Here is an 18,048-nt window from a genome sequence, read left to right on the forward strand (position 1 = left end):
GGTTAGACATATGTCCCAGCTCATGCCTTACACATGGTGTGTGCTCACTAAATGTTGTGCTAGATGGGCTAGGAAACCTTGGCACTTGGGATCTCCAAGGCACAAGAAGACAGAGGAAGGGATTTAGCTGCAATAGTGGAAACATAAGCTTCAGAAAGATGCAAATATGGTGAGAGTTTTGTGTTCTTGTTGGTTCAGAGTTGACCATAGGAATCCAATCAAGAATGTTCTCTGTGACTGACTTCATATTCTCTGCTGTTCCTAAACATAATGTCTAGGACTTAAACAACACTCAATAAAGGTTTTGTTGAATAAATGAAAACAACTAACCAAGTCAGAACTGAGAGATGGAGTGATCTTACATTTTAAAAAAAACTGTTTAAACACAAATATGTGCATGTATGTGCTTTTCAGATCTCTTTCTGAGAAGGCCAACAGTGGTTACTGGGGAATGAAGACTTGTTTGGTGGCTTGTTTGTTCTGTTTATACATTTTCATCATAAATATAGTGGTGCTGGGTCCTTCAGTAACCCATAGGCTGTGTGTACCTGGACTCAATGAAAAGAGGCAATGGCGGGTGGGAATCATTTAGACCCACTGTTCCTCCCCTTTTGATCTCCTCACAGCTTTCCTTAAGTGCTGTGATAGTGCATTGATTGAGACTAGAGATTCCAATTTTCACAAGCCACTCCACAGTGCCCAGAGAGAGCACAGGGTGACAGCATAGAGCCCCAGCATGACAAGGTAGCTTCGGAAGAGCAGTTGGTCAAAGCGGTACAGGAGCGCCAGCCACTCAACCTCCTGTTGGTCCACCTGATCCTGAGTTTGGAGGTAGTTGTTGATGGATCGAATCTGGAACCAGACTTCCTTCAGGGTTTCTGACTGGATCTGGTATTCTTGACAGACTGGGGATTCTGCATGATAGAGAAAAATACTTGAGGTGAGCCAAGGGCTACCAAGGCCCACCGGAACTTTCTCTTGAATCTGACAACTTCATCCTTCAAGGAAAGTTGTGGGCAAAACTAGGAAGAGAGTTGGGTGGGGTTGTGGACTGTCACCCTACTTGCTTGTTGAGGCATGGCTGTGCTGCAGGACAGAGACCATGGCAGAGCTATATTGTGAAAGTAGGGTATGTGTAGTGACCAGATCAACTCAATTGGAACTTTAGGGGCTGGGATGATTCTTTCACTTTCCTTTTTCTTTTTCTTTTAGGGTGGGGGAAGTAAATCCAAATAGAGAGCAAGTTTACATGCTAGAACTTTACTATTCTAGGGTGGATGAGTCACTGTGGGTAATTGAAAAATTAAACAAGCTAAAGCGACTTCCAGCAGAAGGTGGACTTCAGTCCCCAGAGAGGTAATATAAATGTGGTGCAGAGACTATGAAGCAGGTGCTTCAGATTCTCCACAAAGTGCAACAAAAGGCCTGGTGCTTTGCTGATGGGCACTGGTGCTGAGGGTGACCCAGAAAGATGGTAAAGGGATCTCTAGACTTCTCACAAACCTGTTACTCCAGCATCCTGGGTCCTAGGGTCCATTCTAGACCCATCGGTGCCAGCATCCCCTTGAAGGCACAAGAGGGGTAGTACCTGGCCGCTTCTCCACTCATCATGGAGGAATCTGACCAACAGAATAGACTTTGATAAGCTGAGAACCAAGAAGGCCATGCAGACTGTGAAGAAGACCCCTGGGAGAAGGCACCAGAGCAGAGAAGTTAGTTGTAGTCTCTGAGGGTTTTCCCTCCTCCAGTTTGAAATGCATCACCAGATCTTTGGCAGGAGTAAAATAACACTGGCATCAGGTGACCCTGAGGATGCTTACCAATCAAAGAGGCGCTCCCTGAGCTCTTAGGTACCTCGTTAGACATGTTGACTCTGAAGACTGTATAGCCCACCAGCACACTGGTCTTGAACACAATCCTTGCCCGGCAGTTGGGTGGCAGGTAGAAGCTCCCCAGATCCACAAGCATTAGGAAGATGCTGGGAATCAGCAAATTCACAACATAGGCCAATGGGCATCTGCGAATCACCACCTGGCCAGGAACAAGGAATTTGTTGAATCTAAGCCCATGGACTAACATTTGACCAAATCCATAGCCAGGAATACTCACGTAAGTCCCAACATGCAAAGCCTTCATATGCCATGTGAAGTCTGTGTAGTTTATCTTAGAAGTATGTTTGAGGTTATTTTGTGGTTTAGAAATGAGGGAGAAAAATCCTTTAAACTTTTACATAGCCAATATTAATATTATTGATAGTTATAAGAAGAAGTTAGCATTTATTTCCCACCTGCTGTGTGCCATACACTAGACTGTTTCATATACTTATCATAGTCAATCCTCCAAACTTTAAGGGCTAGATATTTTCATCTCCATTTTACAAACTAGGAAAGTAAGGTTCAAAGAAGTCAAATTATTTGTCCAAATTCACATATCTGGTAAGAAACTGTCTTAAAATGAAAACCCTCCTTCTCTTAAGCCACTTATGCAATATTGGGTATTATTTTCAGCCTCTCTTCTTACTTGGAATGTGAGCCTCTTAACACCTGAGGATCTATAAATATCTGGGCAAGAATAAAGAGAACAATAAAATGAGGAAATTGCAAGAGGGCTCAACAGACTGTTTGCAAGGTACGGGCAGGGTATAAAGAAACTACAAGGTCTGTGATCCCAGTGACTCAGGAAGCTGAGACAGGAGGATCACAAGTTTGAGGCCAGCCCCAGCAACTTGGTGAAACCCTGTCTCAAAATAAGGAATAAAAGGGACTGGGGAGGGACTGGGGCTGTGGCTCAGTGATAGAGTACTTGCCTCTCACATGTGAGGCACTGGGTTCGATCCTCAGCACCACATAAAAATAAAATAAAGGTATTATGTTCACCTATAATTTATATATATATATATATATATATATATATATATATATATATATATATTAATTAAAGGGACTGGAGAAGGGCTTGAGTGGTGGCTCACTGATAGAGCACTTGCCTAGCTTGTGTGAGGCACTGGGTTCAATTCTCAGCACCGCATATAAATAAATAAGTAATAAAGGTCCATCAACAACTAAAGAAATATTTTTTTAAAAAAAGTAGGGGGGACTGGGGAAAAAAAAGAAAAAAGAAACCACAAGGAGGAGGTCCATGTAGGGCTTTCTGGGGACTGAGCTGATACAACCCTTATGCCTGAAGGGCCCAAGTGCTGGGGGTAGTAACCAAACCTGAGGAAAGAGAAAGCTATGCAGGGCAGGAACTGTAGCTTTCTCCTAGGAACACAGCAATCTAGCAGTGGTTTCACCAGAGGCAAATGAAGAGGTAAGTACCCCCTCCCTCTCCTTCCCTCCCTCCCTCCCATCTCCTGTCGCTGCTCCTGCCCTACCTCCCATTGGCCCAACATGACAAGGGACCCCATCTTAGTCTCCAGAAGCACAGAGAAAGGGGAAGAAGTGGGAAGTGGGGCCCCCTGGAGCGGGGACCAGCTGAAACTACTCAGCTCGGCCTGTGTTGTGGAAGCCAAGTGGATTTTGTAGTTTGGAATTTGAATCTCACAAAATCACTACTGTTGTTGCCATTTTGCACTGGGATTGTGATGTCTTTAAGAAACATATATTCTTATTGAAAGAGAAACCAAAGAATGGCAAGGTTGCCTCCCTCACTCCACTGTGATCTCTCATCTCATCCCATCTCTGGCTGGTGATAATCCCCCCCAAAAAACAAAATAAGGCTTGTCTTAAAATGGGTGTTCAATAAATGTTTGTTGAACAAATGAACATCCTTGGCCCTTTGCTATTGGACTTGGGCAGAAATAATGCCTAGAATCTCTTTATTTTTTGCATTTGCCAAACAATAGAATGTTTTCTATGCTTTTATTCATATGTATAATTTACTTAATCCTTACTGCCAAGTCGTTGGTAGGTAATACCCTCCATTTTATAAATTATCAAAATTAAAGCTCGATCCTCTTAAGTGATTTAAGTGGCACCACTGGGATGTGTCCCCACATCTTCTGATGCCAAGCTCTTTTCCACCACTGCATAAATACAACTGTTGATCAGATTGGACCTCTGATCAGAGTGCAGGGCTCTTCTCCCTCATCTCCATCTCCTGCTCTGGAAAAGAATCACAAAGAAGTGTGCAAAAGCCTCTCCTCCTGCACTTTGGTAGAAATGTGTTTTCTACCAAAAAAGGTAGAAAAGGCCAGGGATGGAGCAGAAGGTGGCAGGGAACAACGTGGCTGGGGGAGTCCAGATGCTGCCCTGGTGGTGAAACTGGGGGCTCCCCTGCAGCTGGATCCAGAAGCATGTCCCAACTCAGTGGAGCTTGGCAGGCCAGAGCCATTGGCGGATTATAGTCTGGCTGTTCTCTTTCACATTAAACATAATTGGCTGCAAATATCTAAACCAGAGCAACACTCACTGCTTTGCAATAATTTGGTTAAAACACATTTCTACCAAAGTGCAGGCAACAAGAGAAACAACAACAGAATTAATCGTCATCAACCTACACCTTTCAGCTCCCCTCCTCATGTTGTGATCAAGATGGCAAAGGCAGGGACAGTAGAAAGGGGGTCAAGTGGTTGGGGTCCATGAGGGTTTTGTGTTGTAACCTAGCCTGGGCTATTGGTGCTCCGGCCTCATGAGGTAGGGGGTGGCAACCACACCTGCTGTCTCTGGAGGGTAGAGATGTGAATACCCCCTAGAGATGCTGTGGCAGAGATTACATGAAAGAGAAGAAGTGTAACAATATCACTCTAAGGAAAAGCACAAGTAGGCATGTTGGTTTAGTGAAAAGAGCCTAGACGTGAAAGCCAAGGGCACAGAGTTCCATAGTGCCTCCATTGTAGCCTAGATAAGCAAGTGTAAGTGACCTTGCGTGAGGGAGCCAACCTCTCTATGGCTCAATTCACTCACTCCCTCCCCACAATTTTTTTAAAAGTAGTTTAATTTTGCCTTGCCATACATCTTAGTACAATTGAGATGAGCTATTGTACTCTTTAAATAAAGTTTGTATGTAAAAAGCACAAGCGGCAATGATTCCTCTCTACCCAGAGGCTGATGCAGACAGTGAATGTAAATCTAAGCCAGAACCAAAGATGGGTAGTGTGGCTCCTCAAAGCCCCTGATGTCTGAGAAAGTGCTGTTTTATCAGCCCAAATGATCCCTGAGATGTCAGGGGAGAGGCATGGGAAGAGCTACGAAGTTACGTGGCTTCTGGTGCATGCAATCTAGGCAAGCACATATGATTCTGAACTTGGTTTAATACTCTGTAGGTGCCATTTAGAAATTCTTAATAATTTTTTAATAGGGGGTTTGCATTGTCATTTCCCACTGAGCCCTACAAATTAGGTAGCTGATCCTGTCAGAGGTCATTCCTCGCTGTACATCAACAGAAGCTTAAAGCAGAAGGGAAAGACCTAGGTACAAGGAGAGACAATTAGCTTTTACTATGACATAACAAAACTTCCTTGTCTTAACTAGCATAAACAGGTTGCCAGGCCCTATCATACAGTCTGGAGTTAGGACAGGTCTCTGCCCTTGTCCTCTCCACATGGTTTCAGGAACCAGACTTGGGTGGTTGGGTGTTTTATTAAGTCTGTGATCAAAGAGGAATTTTGCCCCAGAATAGTTCATAACCAGATTCTAGACCTGATCAAGATGATGAACCTTGGGACTTTCTAGTTTATATTTAGATGATATTTTGGATTTAGAGTCGATGCTAGAAAGGGCTAACTTTAGGGCATATTGGGAAGGGCAATTGTATTTTGCATACGAGGCAGATGTCACTATTCTATTGGGTTGAATACGGTCCCCAAGATATCATTCCTGGGGCTGAGATTGTGGCTCAGGGGTAGAGCTCTCGCCTAGCGCAGACGGGACCTGGGTTCAATCCTCAGCACCACATAAAAATAAAGGCATTGTGTTGTGTCCATCTACACCTAAAAAATAAAAAAAAATTAAAAAGATATCATTCCTTCCTGGAGTCCCAGAATGTTTCCTTATTTGGAAACAGGATCAATTAGTTGCAATTAGTTAAGATGAGGGGTTGGGAATTTGTCTTAGTACAGCATTCACCAGTTATACTGTGCAAGGCCCAGGGTTCCATGCCCAACACCCATAAGACAAGATCATACTAGGGTAGGATTGGTGTCCTCAGAAGAGAAGAAACATGCAAAAAGAAGACCACGTAAAGATGGATGTAGAGGTTCAAAAGATACATCTACAAGCCAAGTAACACCGGTGATTGCTGGCAACCAGCAGATATTAAGTTGATTTTTTTTTTTTTTTTTGGTGGCACTGGGGTTTGAACCCAGGGCCTTGGGTGTGCTAGGCAAACATTCTACCAACTAAGCTATAGTCTCAGCCCCAACAGCAGATATTAGGTGAGGCATAGAACAGATTCTGCCTTGGAGGGCCCAGAAGTTTGGGTCATTCTTGATTTCAGACTTCTACTCTCCAGAACAATAGAATAAATTTCTGTTGTTTAAAACCACTCAGTTTGGGGTACTTTGTTGGGGCAGCATTGTGAGACAAATAAAGGTTACTTTCCCAGTAATATATACTGTGTAGATAGCAAAGAACAGTCTGAGATGTACTGCATTACACTTAGTTGTATGTCAGCATGATGTAGGATTAGGACATGGATTCTGGAGTCAGACTGCCTAGTTCAATCCAGGCTCCACTAGTCATCCTGAAGCTTCCCGTAAGTTACATAACTTCTCTGCATCTCAATCTATCCATTTGTAAAAGTGCAGATACTAGGAGCACCCATCTGATGAATATAAACTCTTTTTTATTCTATTTTTTTTGGAACTGGGAATTCAACCCAGGAGGTACTTTACCACTGAGCCACATTCCCAGCCTTTTTTATTTTTTATTTTGAGACAGGATCCAACTAGTTTCGGGCTTTGCTAAGTGGCTGAGGCTGGACTCAGGCTCTCCTGTCTTAGCCTCCTGAGCCAGTGGGATTACAGGTGTGTGCTACCATGCCTGGCACCAACTCTTAAAATGGTGCCTGACATGAAGTGCCTGTCTTCCCGTGCAGATTTTTAGGTTTATGATGGATATAAAGAACCTTTTTATTCACCATGGTGTCTTAAGTGTTTACCATTGAGGCTGGCACATGCTAACAGCTAAAAAGATGTTTGCTGAATTGTATTAGAGTCTTTTAATAATGCTACATTTAGTTACAAAAGGAGTGTGAAGTTAGCCCAAATGGGGGCCAATCTATTAAGGTCAGTTTTTCTGAGGGCTACCTTCATAGTAACCCCTGCCTCTGCCAGTGTGTCCCAGGCTCTCTACAAAACTGCCCCTACCTAAAACCCAATCATTTCTAATGGACTAAAGAAGCTGGTGCCTTTAAATTCCACAGAAAGGGAAGAAAAAGCACTTTAGTTTCAGTCCGTGTTCTCCATTAGACACCCTTCAGGTGTTAGCAATATTATGCCACAATTTCATTATCCATTAAAGCCAGGTAATAATAAGTACACAAAGGTATTTGGAGCCTATTGATGTTAATGAAAGAGATCAATCTAATTCAGAATGTGTGTGTGGAGAGCTCCTTGGAGATGGAATAGGCCCCAAGGTTAGCCTCTAATTGCCTCCTTGATGGTAGACCCCACCAGTACTCAATTTTGCATGACCGTCTTTATGACATAGTTGGAATTTTGACGCCCAGACTCACGCTTCATACAGAAGCTCATTTTCCTCCTTTCTGAGACCCCTCCCAACATTCCCAGTTCAGAAAAAAATGGGAAAGTTGCTGCCATTTAAGCAAGTTCCTCGTGCCAGACTGAGAGCTTCTTGGATCTGAACTGTGGATTGGGCTATATTAATAGGAAGTCTATGATTCTCGCATTACTTGAGAATTTCTAGGATTTTAAATTCTCTCTCTCTCTCTCTCTCTCTCTCTCTCTCTCTCTCTCTTTCTCTCGTGCGTGCACGCGGTGCTGAGAAGAATCTTCTATCAAGTTTACAGTATGAATTCAATGGACATCTCAACAAAATTACCCTAATCTAGAAAGGAAAATTATGATGGAAAAAGAGGTTAGGGGGTGCTAGGGTTGTGGCTCAGCAGTAAAGCACTTGCCTAGTACATGAGAGGCACTGAGTTCAATCCTCAACACCATATAAAACTAATAAATAAAATAAAGGCATTGTGTTCATCTACAACTAAAAAAAATTTTAACTTTTTTCTCGAATACCCCTAATTCATTTTTGTAGGACTGCTCTAAGGGCACCCCAATTCCTGCCTGAATGAACACTTTGCTCAGTGTGAGAATATCTGTGGTTGGGCTGGTTTAGTTCCCACAGCTGTCCACCTTTTCCATCCAACATGAATTTCTAAATTTTATCCCTACCTACTCCCACTTCTACTCTCATTTCTTTAAAAAAAAAAATCGTTGCCTTACAGAAATCAAATGCTCACCCTGCTGTTTCTGGGAACCAGCCCCTCCGTTCGTGTATTGGAAGAAATCTCCCCTCCCAAGGCTGCTGGATCAGGTCCCAGGCTGCACACAGATTCCTTGTAGGGAGAAGTGCCTTGCTCTGGGCCCCCTGTGGAATGAAGCCTGACTCCAAAATATCAGCGGTGCCCTCTGATAAACAGTACGTGTCCCAGAGCCAGCAGCTATGATTGTACATTAGTTGGAACTAAAGGGGCATCTGGAGAATGTGATTTAGTATAAATGGCAGCAGTGTATATCAGCCTAGGATGATAATGTATTTAGAATAGATCATTGTTTTTTCTGCCCACCCCACCTGTCCCTGACCTCCTGCTGAGCAGCCTGGGCTGAGATACCAGGTGATTAGGTTAAGAGAGAGATGGCCCTTTGTGTCAGGACCTTGGCAGGCCTAACATTGGCATGGAACTACTGGCCAATGGTTGCTGAAGGACATCCAGATCCCTTGGATGCTGGATTCATAATGGGATATATGGTACAGAGAAAGATAACTATGAATCCAGGCATGGTACACATGGCAAGAATGGAAGGCATGGAGGCAAGAGAGGTTGAGAGAGACAGAAAACTGATAGATGTGGAGCCTAAGTTAAGTCGTAACCAGAGCTGCAGAATCACTCCTGAGTCTGGCTGATATGATCTGTGACTACTCAGGATTCTTTCCCCACTCTGTTTCTGAGGAGCAGGTGGAAGCCAGTTCTGCTATATACCCACCTTAGCCCCCATGGCAAAGAACCAGGGAAAAGGTTCAAGGGCAGGAAATCAAATGCCTGCCTGCCTCCAGCCTGCCTCTGTGGCCGTGAATGGAGCAAAGGAACTGAACCACAGTTTCAAGATCCAGAGAAGACCTCAGCCACACACGGTGAAGCAAACTTTTACCATCTCTGTTCAGCACATTCGAAATGGTGGTAGTTTGTAGGAAAACTTCGGCTGCTGCTGAGAAAACAAATTAATATTTAAGGTGAAGGGTGACACGTAAGTATAAGCAGTCACTTTGTGAAGAGAAGGGGGGGGGGGACGCCTGCGCCTGTGCATATGTGTACTCGTGCTCAGGTTACCTGCCCCATCTCTTGCCTATTTGTCTCCTCCGTGCAGCGTAGGTAATGGTGTGTGCAGCTTTCTCCGGAGCACTTGGTAGGTGACTATGTTCCACCTTGTACGTGCTACTCCCTCACATTTCCTTTAATGTTCTCCATTATTTGGGCTGCATTAATAATGTTTGCAGGCTGATATCTTTAAAATTAATGAGGTGTTTACTCTTAGCCAAGAAGCTCATTGAAATTAAAAAAAAAAAAAGAAGAAGAAGAAGGCTTCTTTTTTCCCCTCCCTCTCTGTCTCTTTCACACACACACACACACACACAAAGTGGACAAGCAGACCACAGCACAAGCTTTGCTAAAAAACAAGCAAAATTCTAGGCAAGAACTCAAACCCCACCCCACTGCTAAGAAGTATAGGAAGGCATGATTGCAATCAGCTGCTAGCCAGTGTTATATATTAGTTAGGTTCAAACTCCAATGGTATCTTAGAGGCCCTGGTTTAACTAGTTTTGCCAGAAAGCTGCAGGAAACACCTTTTAACCAAACAAGGAATACCTGTGCCCTCAATTATACCTGTGCCCACCACCCTTAGCAAATCCATCATAACCATAGTTCCTAGTGTAGTCTAAATGTACCTTTCTATTCCAAAGCTGCATTTGTAGGAGAATTCATCTCATGGCAGTCCTGACTTGCCAGTTAGTCTCTATTTTTCTATTGGATCCATTTCTTGGCATGAAGGCCCCTAGCCCCAAACCACTCCTACTAACCAACTTTGTGCAGAAAAACAGAGCACACTGTAGCATATTAACACTGAGTCTGCTGGTTATGTGAACTGGCTGCTGACCATATGTCAGGATGGTTTGCTAGGAAAACCAGAGAAGAGAGAAGGGCTACCTCTGGGGAACAAAGCAGTAGGTTCCATTGTCTTGTACCCATCACTCCCTAATCCCCCACAGACAGAATAAAGGAGCCAAGAGCAGTGTCAGGGATACATCAGAGGAATGTGGGTCCTTTGGGGCAGTTGTTCCCTCTGATCCAGAAGCCACCAGTGGTTTCTGTGGGTCCTGCAGGTGACCACTGGATAATTCCTTCAGATATTCAAGTTAATAATATGATCATTTTATGCATCTGCATCTGGAATTAATGAATAATTTACTCAGTTAAAAAACAGGACAATAAGATTGATGAGACAGTCTTCCCAATTTGTTGTAGTGACAGGGTAGGGGGTTTTGTTGTTGTTTTCAGTAGCAATTAGAAGTGATAATATTAATATGTGCTGAAAGGTTTGAGGACTCCTGCTGTAGTTGTTGATTCAGGCCTCTGATGCCTGAATATCATTCTTTCTACATTCCCTTACGGAATCTCTACAGCAGGAGCCCAGGATCTCTCCCTGGACCTCTGCCCCCTGTCATAGCAAAATGCAGGTAGATGTTCGGAGCCATCTGAACCAACTGCTCCTGGGTGATAATGAATTGAGAATGTGCAGTGGGAGTAAAGATTCCTCAGCTCAGTAGAAAAGGCCAAGGACTGCAGAGAAGTGGGCAACAGGGGCAGAAGGAGAAGAACCTACGTTAAATTGAATCTGTGCAAAATCTCCAGTGTTGCTCTGCAGGATGCTGTATGTTGAGGACACAGAAAGAAGTTCCCACTCACTGTCATTCAAAAATGGTTTTTTGTCATGCTTAATGTCTTCTCTGTTCCTCAGGAAGCCCAGGTCTACATCTTCCACTGAAAAGAACAGAAACAATTGACTTCCCAGGAGAGAAAGAGGTGCCAACATCAACCCACTTTTCCACTCCCAATTCAAATCTTTTCTTTTCTCCTGCCACAACATGCAAAGTCTAACTGGTCTTATTTGAATTAGGAGGTAGAAGTGGGGAATAAAATCTTTCTAGTCATTAAAAAAAAACTATGAATTCAGGGTTTGGAGTCAACTCTCTACAAAATGGTGGAGCTTGTCTTGCAATTTCTATAACATTCTCAGCGGTGGTAGAGTCCTAATGTAATCACAATTTAATGGCAGCAGTGGACTCTAACACTGTACCTGATCTGAAGTATAGCAGGAACCACATAACTATAGGAAGAGATTTAGATTTTTTAAATAGACAATTATATTATATGCAAGAATGACATAAGACATGAAATTATAGTTTCACCTATGTATTCCAACCCAGCATAGTTGGATTTTCCAACTAATGGACTATTTCTCTCATGGTTTACCTGTGTGCAGAATGCTATTGAAGGTTAAGCTGCAATTCTGGATGTCAAAAGGAAAAGCATATGTCTGTAAACTGCAAGCAGAGACCACCTGGATGGGCTTAAAGTTCTTAATGCTCCCAGATGAGGTCACGTAAACGTAGGGAATGTCAGGGGATCTTTCAATGTCCACACTATATAAAACACAAGAGAACTCGTTACAGAGAGGGCATTAGTCATTTCAAAACATACACAGAACTGATTAAAGGATGGTAATGACCATGAGACGTAGGACTAGCCTAGCACTACAGAGACAGAATCCCATTTCCTATGAGATGATTTACTGAGGCAAAAATGGGCTTAGCAGTTGTAGTCTCATAAGTTAACTCATTTCCTAGTGTCATAGACCTGGACATGAAAAGTAATATGAAATCCAGGTGTAGTGGTGCACACCTATAATCCTGGCTCAGGAGGCTGAGACAGGAGGACTGCGAATTCAAAGAAGCCTTGGCACCTTAGTGAGGCCCTAAGCAACTCAGTGAGACCCTGTCTCTGTATAAAATATAAAAGGGGCTAGGGATGTGGCTCAGTGGCAAATTACCCCTGGGTTCAACCCCTGGTTCCCAAAACAACAATAACAAAAAGTAACCTGAAGTACCAGCAATCAATTATTATCTTAAATGTCAAATCATGGCATTTCAAATTCCCAACAATATGCCTCCCTTCTGCTTAAAAAATAAAAAATAGCAACAACGACTGAAAGTAAGCAGCCACTGGTATGAATAGTGTAAGCAGTCTAAAACCCCCATAAGTAGAACCCTGCACACTTACAACTCATTAATGATGATATCAGGGGCCCAGATGGCACTGAGAGGTAGAGAGATCTCTCTAATCTCATCAAACATGCTGGAGTTCCAGGATAAAAACTCATCATCCCAAACCTGTTAGGAGTAGTCAAAAAGGGAACTTATCAAAGTGGGACAAGATCCACCCCACTAAAGAAATGACGAGAAATTTGAATTAATGATCCAATTTATCAGCCCCTTGGTACTCTCTGTTAGGGAAAAAGGACTTAAGAAATCATGGCCATTCAAGAAACCATGGCCATTCATCTTGCAGGGATTCTAATAATTTATGTCTGCTGCAGATCTAAGGAAGTATAAATGCAAAGATAATATCTATTCCTTAGAATAATTACATTTTGAAGCAAATGCAGATCAGGAATCCAGCATGCATAGAAGGAAACAATCATTTACCTCACGGTACCATACACTTGTCTTTAATTTTTGATTCTGTATATCCTGCAAAGCAAAAAAGAAATGCACACCAAACCTTAGGATGTCAATAAGCCAAAGGCACATTCAACAATATGACAATTCAGGTAAATAAAATCCAATCTAACCAAATAATGCTGATTTTAAGAACATTACCTAAAGTCTTCAATACTTGGTAGTCTCTGTTCCTATTTATTATGTACACCTGTCGCTTTGAGCTTACTAAATTATCGATGACAAAATTACACTTTGACTGCACTTGACATCTTGAATGATTTGCTAATCTCTTTTCCACTCTAATTAGTTACTCTTTCATTAATCAAACTAAAAAATGATATAAAGTCTAAGTCAATTCCTAGCTAAAAAGATGAGACCAAGCTTTTATTTGTAATCAAGATATTATTCATAATCTTTCAGTGAGTGTTATCTCACTGCTGCTGGAAACCATTTCTATTAACTTACCTTGTGTTTAAATTTCTCTGCTTATAAAAAAAAACTGAATTGGCTTAATATAAGTGAGGTATGTTTTACATGATATATAATAGGTGTGATTTGTGGGAAGCCATTTCTGACACGTGATTGGGTGCCTCCCGTTAAGGGTCTGAGGCGCTTTGGCTGTGTCGAAGCTTTCCCGACCCTTTCCTGATGAGAGAGCCCATCAGTGTGGGGGTGTGCCTGACCACTGACCCCGGGGACCCAATCACTGACCCTGACCTTGGAGTGTGGTCCCCCCTCAACCTTCATTGGATGGAATTCTCCCCTGAATCTCTTGTTCCCCAAATAAAAGGCTACTCTCTCTCTCTCTCCTGCTAGCCCAGAGTAATCCTCGCTGCCCTGCTGGGCGGCTGGAGGCGGGAACCTAAAATAAGGTACTGGTTTGTGTGTTTTATTTTGATCTCTTCTAACTAACTTAATGCCAGAACCTCATTAATGAAACCACTGCGCAGGCCGCGTGGTAGAGTGATTTCCTATATCTGCTGTGATTTGGTGGTTTTTGTTAAAGATCTCCTAAAACAGCAAACAACAAAACAAAACAACAACAGCAACAACTCCCTTACCAATTTGTTTTGTAGTTAATCTAGTAAAGAACATTCCCAAACTAGGATGTTCCTGGGGATTAAAAGAAAAGAAATATCTCACATCATACACAAATATTAACTCAAAAGGGATCGTGCCTGGCTATTAAGAGGTAAGACAATGCAACTCTAAGGCGAAACCAGAGTTGAATCTTTTTTTTTTATTGATTATTTAAAGTATTACATAGCTCATGATATATCATCTTTCATACATTTGACTCAAATTGGGTTTTGAACTCCCATTTTCACCCCAAATACAGATTGCAGAATCACATCTGTTACATATTCACATTTTTACATAATGCCATATTAGTGACTGTTGTATTCTGCTACCTTTCCTATCCCCTACTATCCCCCCTCCCCTCCCCTCCCCTCCCCTCCCCTCCCATCTTCCCTCTCTACCTCCTCTGCTGTTGTTCAATTCTCTCCCTTTTTTTTTTCCCTCCCCCTTGCCTCTCATCAGAGTTGAATCTTAATGAGTTTGAAGTGGGCAATGTTTTCTTAGATATAACAACCAAAGCACAGAAATAAAAGAAAAAAAAAACAAATGGGGTTTCATCAAAATTAAAAACTTTTGTGCTTTGAAGGACACCATCAGGAAATGAAATGCTAACTCACAGAATGGGAGAAAATATTTACAAGTCATATATCTGTAATGGGCTTGTACACAGATTATATAAAGAATTTCTACAACTCAACAACAAAAAATGAAGAACCCTATTTAACAATTGGCAAGGGACTTAAATAGACATATTTCCAAAGTGGATACGTGGGTTGCCAATAAACACATGAATAGATGCCTAAAATCACTGCTATCAACCAAATTGTGTGCCCGCAGCTCCATTTAAAAAACACTTTTACTCCAGCAGCTTGAAAGGCTGAGACAGGAGGATTTCAAGTTCAAAGCCAGCCTCGGCAAAAGTGAGGCGCTAAACAACTCAGAGTGACCCTGTCTCTAAATAAAATACAAAATAGGGTTGAGGATGTGGCTCAGTGGTTTTGAGTGCCCCTGAGTTCAATCCCTGGTACCAAAAAAAAAGTTGTTTTTCTCAGGTATTTGTCACTGCAATGGATAGCTCACTAACAAAAAAGAATACATAAAACAACCATGAGAAAATCAAAAGAATGACAGGATTATGTCTTTGCTTATCAGTTAACCCAACCTTGAATGTAAATGGATTAGATTCCAGGTTAAAATATCTAGATCAACTAAATAGATTAAGGAAAAAATTTTTAAAAACTGCACCCAACATCATGCTGCCTACAAGAAACTCACTTTACCAGTGAAGACACACATGGACTAAAAGTGAAGAGAAGGAAAAAGCTATACCATGCAGATGGAAACCAAAAGTGAGCAGGTGAGCAGGAGTAGTTATATAGGATAAAATAGATGTTGAAGTCAAAATTTATAAAAAGAGATAAAGAAGGCCATTATATAATTATAGAAGGATCAATTCAACAAAAAGAAAATAAAGACCACATATATATGATATACATACATCCAGTACTAGAGCATCCAATTATATAAAGCAAATACTATTAGACCTAAAAGTAGAGATAGACAAATCCAGTAATAGCTGGGGACTTCAACACTCTATCTTTATCAAAAGACAGATCATCAATACAAAAAATCAACACAGAAATATCAGAATTAAATTATTCTATAAATCAAATGGACCTAACGAAACTTACAAGACATTTCATACATACATATATGATTACATGACCCGTGTAACTCTACATCATGTATAACCAGATGAATGAGAAGTTATAGTCCATTTATGTATGATGTGTCAAAATGCATTCTATTGTCATGTGTAACTAATTAGAACAAAAAAAAGCTATTTCATCCAGTAGCGGCACTATTCATATGCTTCTAAAGAGCACATGGAATGTGTTCTGGGACATATATATATTTAGCTATAAGACAAGTTTCAAAAAATTAATGAAATTAATTAATAGCATGTATCTTATCTGACCACAGTGGAATAAAATTAGAAATCAACTTCAAGAGAAACTAGAAAAATGGTACAAATATGGTGCTGGGGTTGTGGCTTGGTGGTAGAGTGCTTGCCTAGCAAATGGGAGGCACTGGAATCAATCATCAGCACCACATAAAAATAAATAAAATAAAGGTATTGTGTCCATCTACAACTAAAAATATTTTTAAATGGTACAGATACATGGAAATTAAACAACATTCTCTTGTATAACCAATGTATCAATAAAGAAATCAAAAGAGAAATTGAAAAATATCTTGAAACAAGCTGGGGTGGTGGTGCATGCCTATAATCTCAGTAACTCAGGAGGCTGAGACAGGAGGATTGCAAGTTCATGGCCAGCCTCAGTTACTTAGTGAGACACTCAGCAATTTAATGAGAACTGTCTCAAAATAAAAAATAAAAAGGGATGGGAATAGTTACCTTAGATTGGGTAGAGGAAAGTGAAAGGAGGGAAAGGCAGGGGATGTGGGGATAAGAAAGATAGTAGAATTAAACAGACATTATTACTGTATATATGTATGTGACTGTATGACCAATGTGATTCTACAATATGTATAATCAGAAAAAATGAGAGATTATATCCCATCTATGTATGATTTCGTCAAAGTATATAAGTGCATTCTACTGTCATGTATAACTAATTAAAACAAATAAAATTTTTTTTTTAAAAAGGGCTGGGGATGTGACTCAGGGGTAAAGCATCCCTGAATTCAATTCCTGATACCAAGAGGGTAAAAGTAATAATAAAAATAATAATAATAATAGAATTATTAAGTTGTTCCTAATATCTTGTCTTGTTTTTTTTTTTTAATCTGTGATCATGTTTGAGTTTGTAATATTTTTTTCTTACTGTCATTGACAGATTTTTATGGTACTGTTATGTACTGCTATTCTAACTTCCTAAAATGAGTTGAATATGTTCTCCATTCTGTAGTTAGTGACTCTGAAAATCTGTTCCTTGAATGTTTTATGTTGATCAAAATTTTTATAATAATAAAGACTATACTGTTTAACTTACAGGTGTGGGGTTTATTTTTCAGCAACTTACCGAAGCCCTAAGCAACTCAGTGAGACTCTGTCTAAAATTTTTAAAAAATAAAAAGGGCTAGGGATGTGGCTCAGTGGTTAAGAACTCCTGGTACAAAACAAAACAGCAAACAAGCGAAAAGAAAGACATCCCATGTTCTTAGATAGGAAGATTTAATTGTCAAAATAGCCATATTACAAAAAGCACTATACAGATTCAATATAATATTCCCATCAAAATTCCAACAACATTCTTCACAGAACTAGGAAAAAGCAGTTATGAAACTTATTTGGAAAAATAAGAAACCTAGAATGGCCAAAGCAATCCTTAGCAAAAAAAGCAAAGCAGGAAGCATCATAATACTAGATATCAAATTATACTACAGATGTATAGTAACAAAAACAGCATGGTACTGGCACCAAAACAGGCATGAATAGAAGACAGAGACAAAACCACATAAATACAGTTACCTGGTATACTAGATTAAGATGCCAAAAACATACATTGGAAAAAAGATACACCTTTTAACAAATGGTTCTGGGAAAACTGTAAATCCATATGTAGTGGATTGAAATTTAACCCCTATCTCTCACCCTGCACAAAAATCAACTCACAGTGGATCAAAGACTTAGGAATTAGACCAGAAATCCTGTATATGCTAGAAGAAAATGTAGGCCCAACACTCCAACATTTTGGCTCAGGAACTGACTTCCTTAAGAAGGCTCCTAAAGTGCAAGAAGTAAAATTAAAAATCAATAAATGGGTTGGCATCAAACTAAAAATCTTCTTCACAGGAAAGGAAACAATCAGAAGCAGGAAGAGAAAGCCTATAAAATGGGAGAAGATTTTTATCACTTGCTCCTCAGATAGGACATGAATATCCAGGTTATTAATTAAGAATATTAAGAACTCAAAAAACTTAACTCAAAAAAAATAAAACAAAAACAAAACAAATAATCCAATTAATAAATGGGCAAAGAAAC

At 40.7% G+C, this 18,048-nt stretch overlaps 1 protein-coding gene across 1 annotated transcript in view; it reads right to left on the reverse strand.

Moving 5' to 3' along the window:
- Positions 1–678: 678 nt before the first annotated feature.
- Positions 679–18,048, reverse strand: part of HTR3B (5-hydroxytryptamine receptor 3B) — a gene marked incomplete at both ends in the record, with an annotated part of 38,839 nt that continues 21,469 nt past the window's right edge. Inside the window, 7 exons of the mRNA XM_081279776.1 lie at positions 679–914; positions 1,504–1,686; positions 1,821–2,031; positions 11,060–11,217; positions 11,710–11,879; positions 12,517–12,626; positions 12,942–12,986. Coding sequence (XP_081135902.1) covers positions 679–914; positions 1,504–1,686; positions 1,821–2,031; positions 11,060–11,217; positions 11,710–11,879; positions 12,517–12,626; positions 12,942–12,986 — 1,113 coding nt within the window. The remainder of the gene's footprint in view (positions 915–1,503; positions 1,687–1,820; positions 2,032–11,059; positions 11,218–11,709; positions 11,880–12,516; positions 12,627–12,941; positions 12,987–18,048) is intronic.

The sequence above is a fragment of the Spermophilus citellus genome (genome assembly GCF_964194105.1).
Source record: "Spermophilus citellus genome assembly, chromosome: 2".
NCBI classification, from domain to species: Eukaryota; Metazoa; Chordata; class Mammalia; order Rodentia; family Sciuridae; genus Spermophilus; species Spermophilus citellus.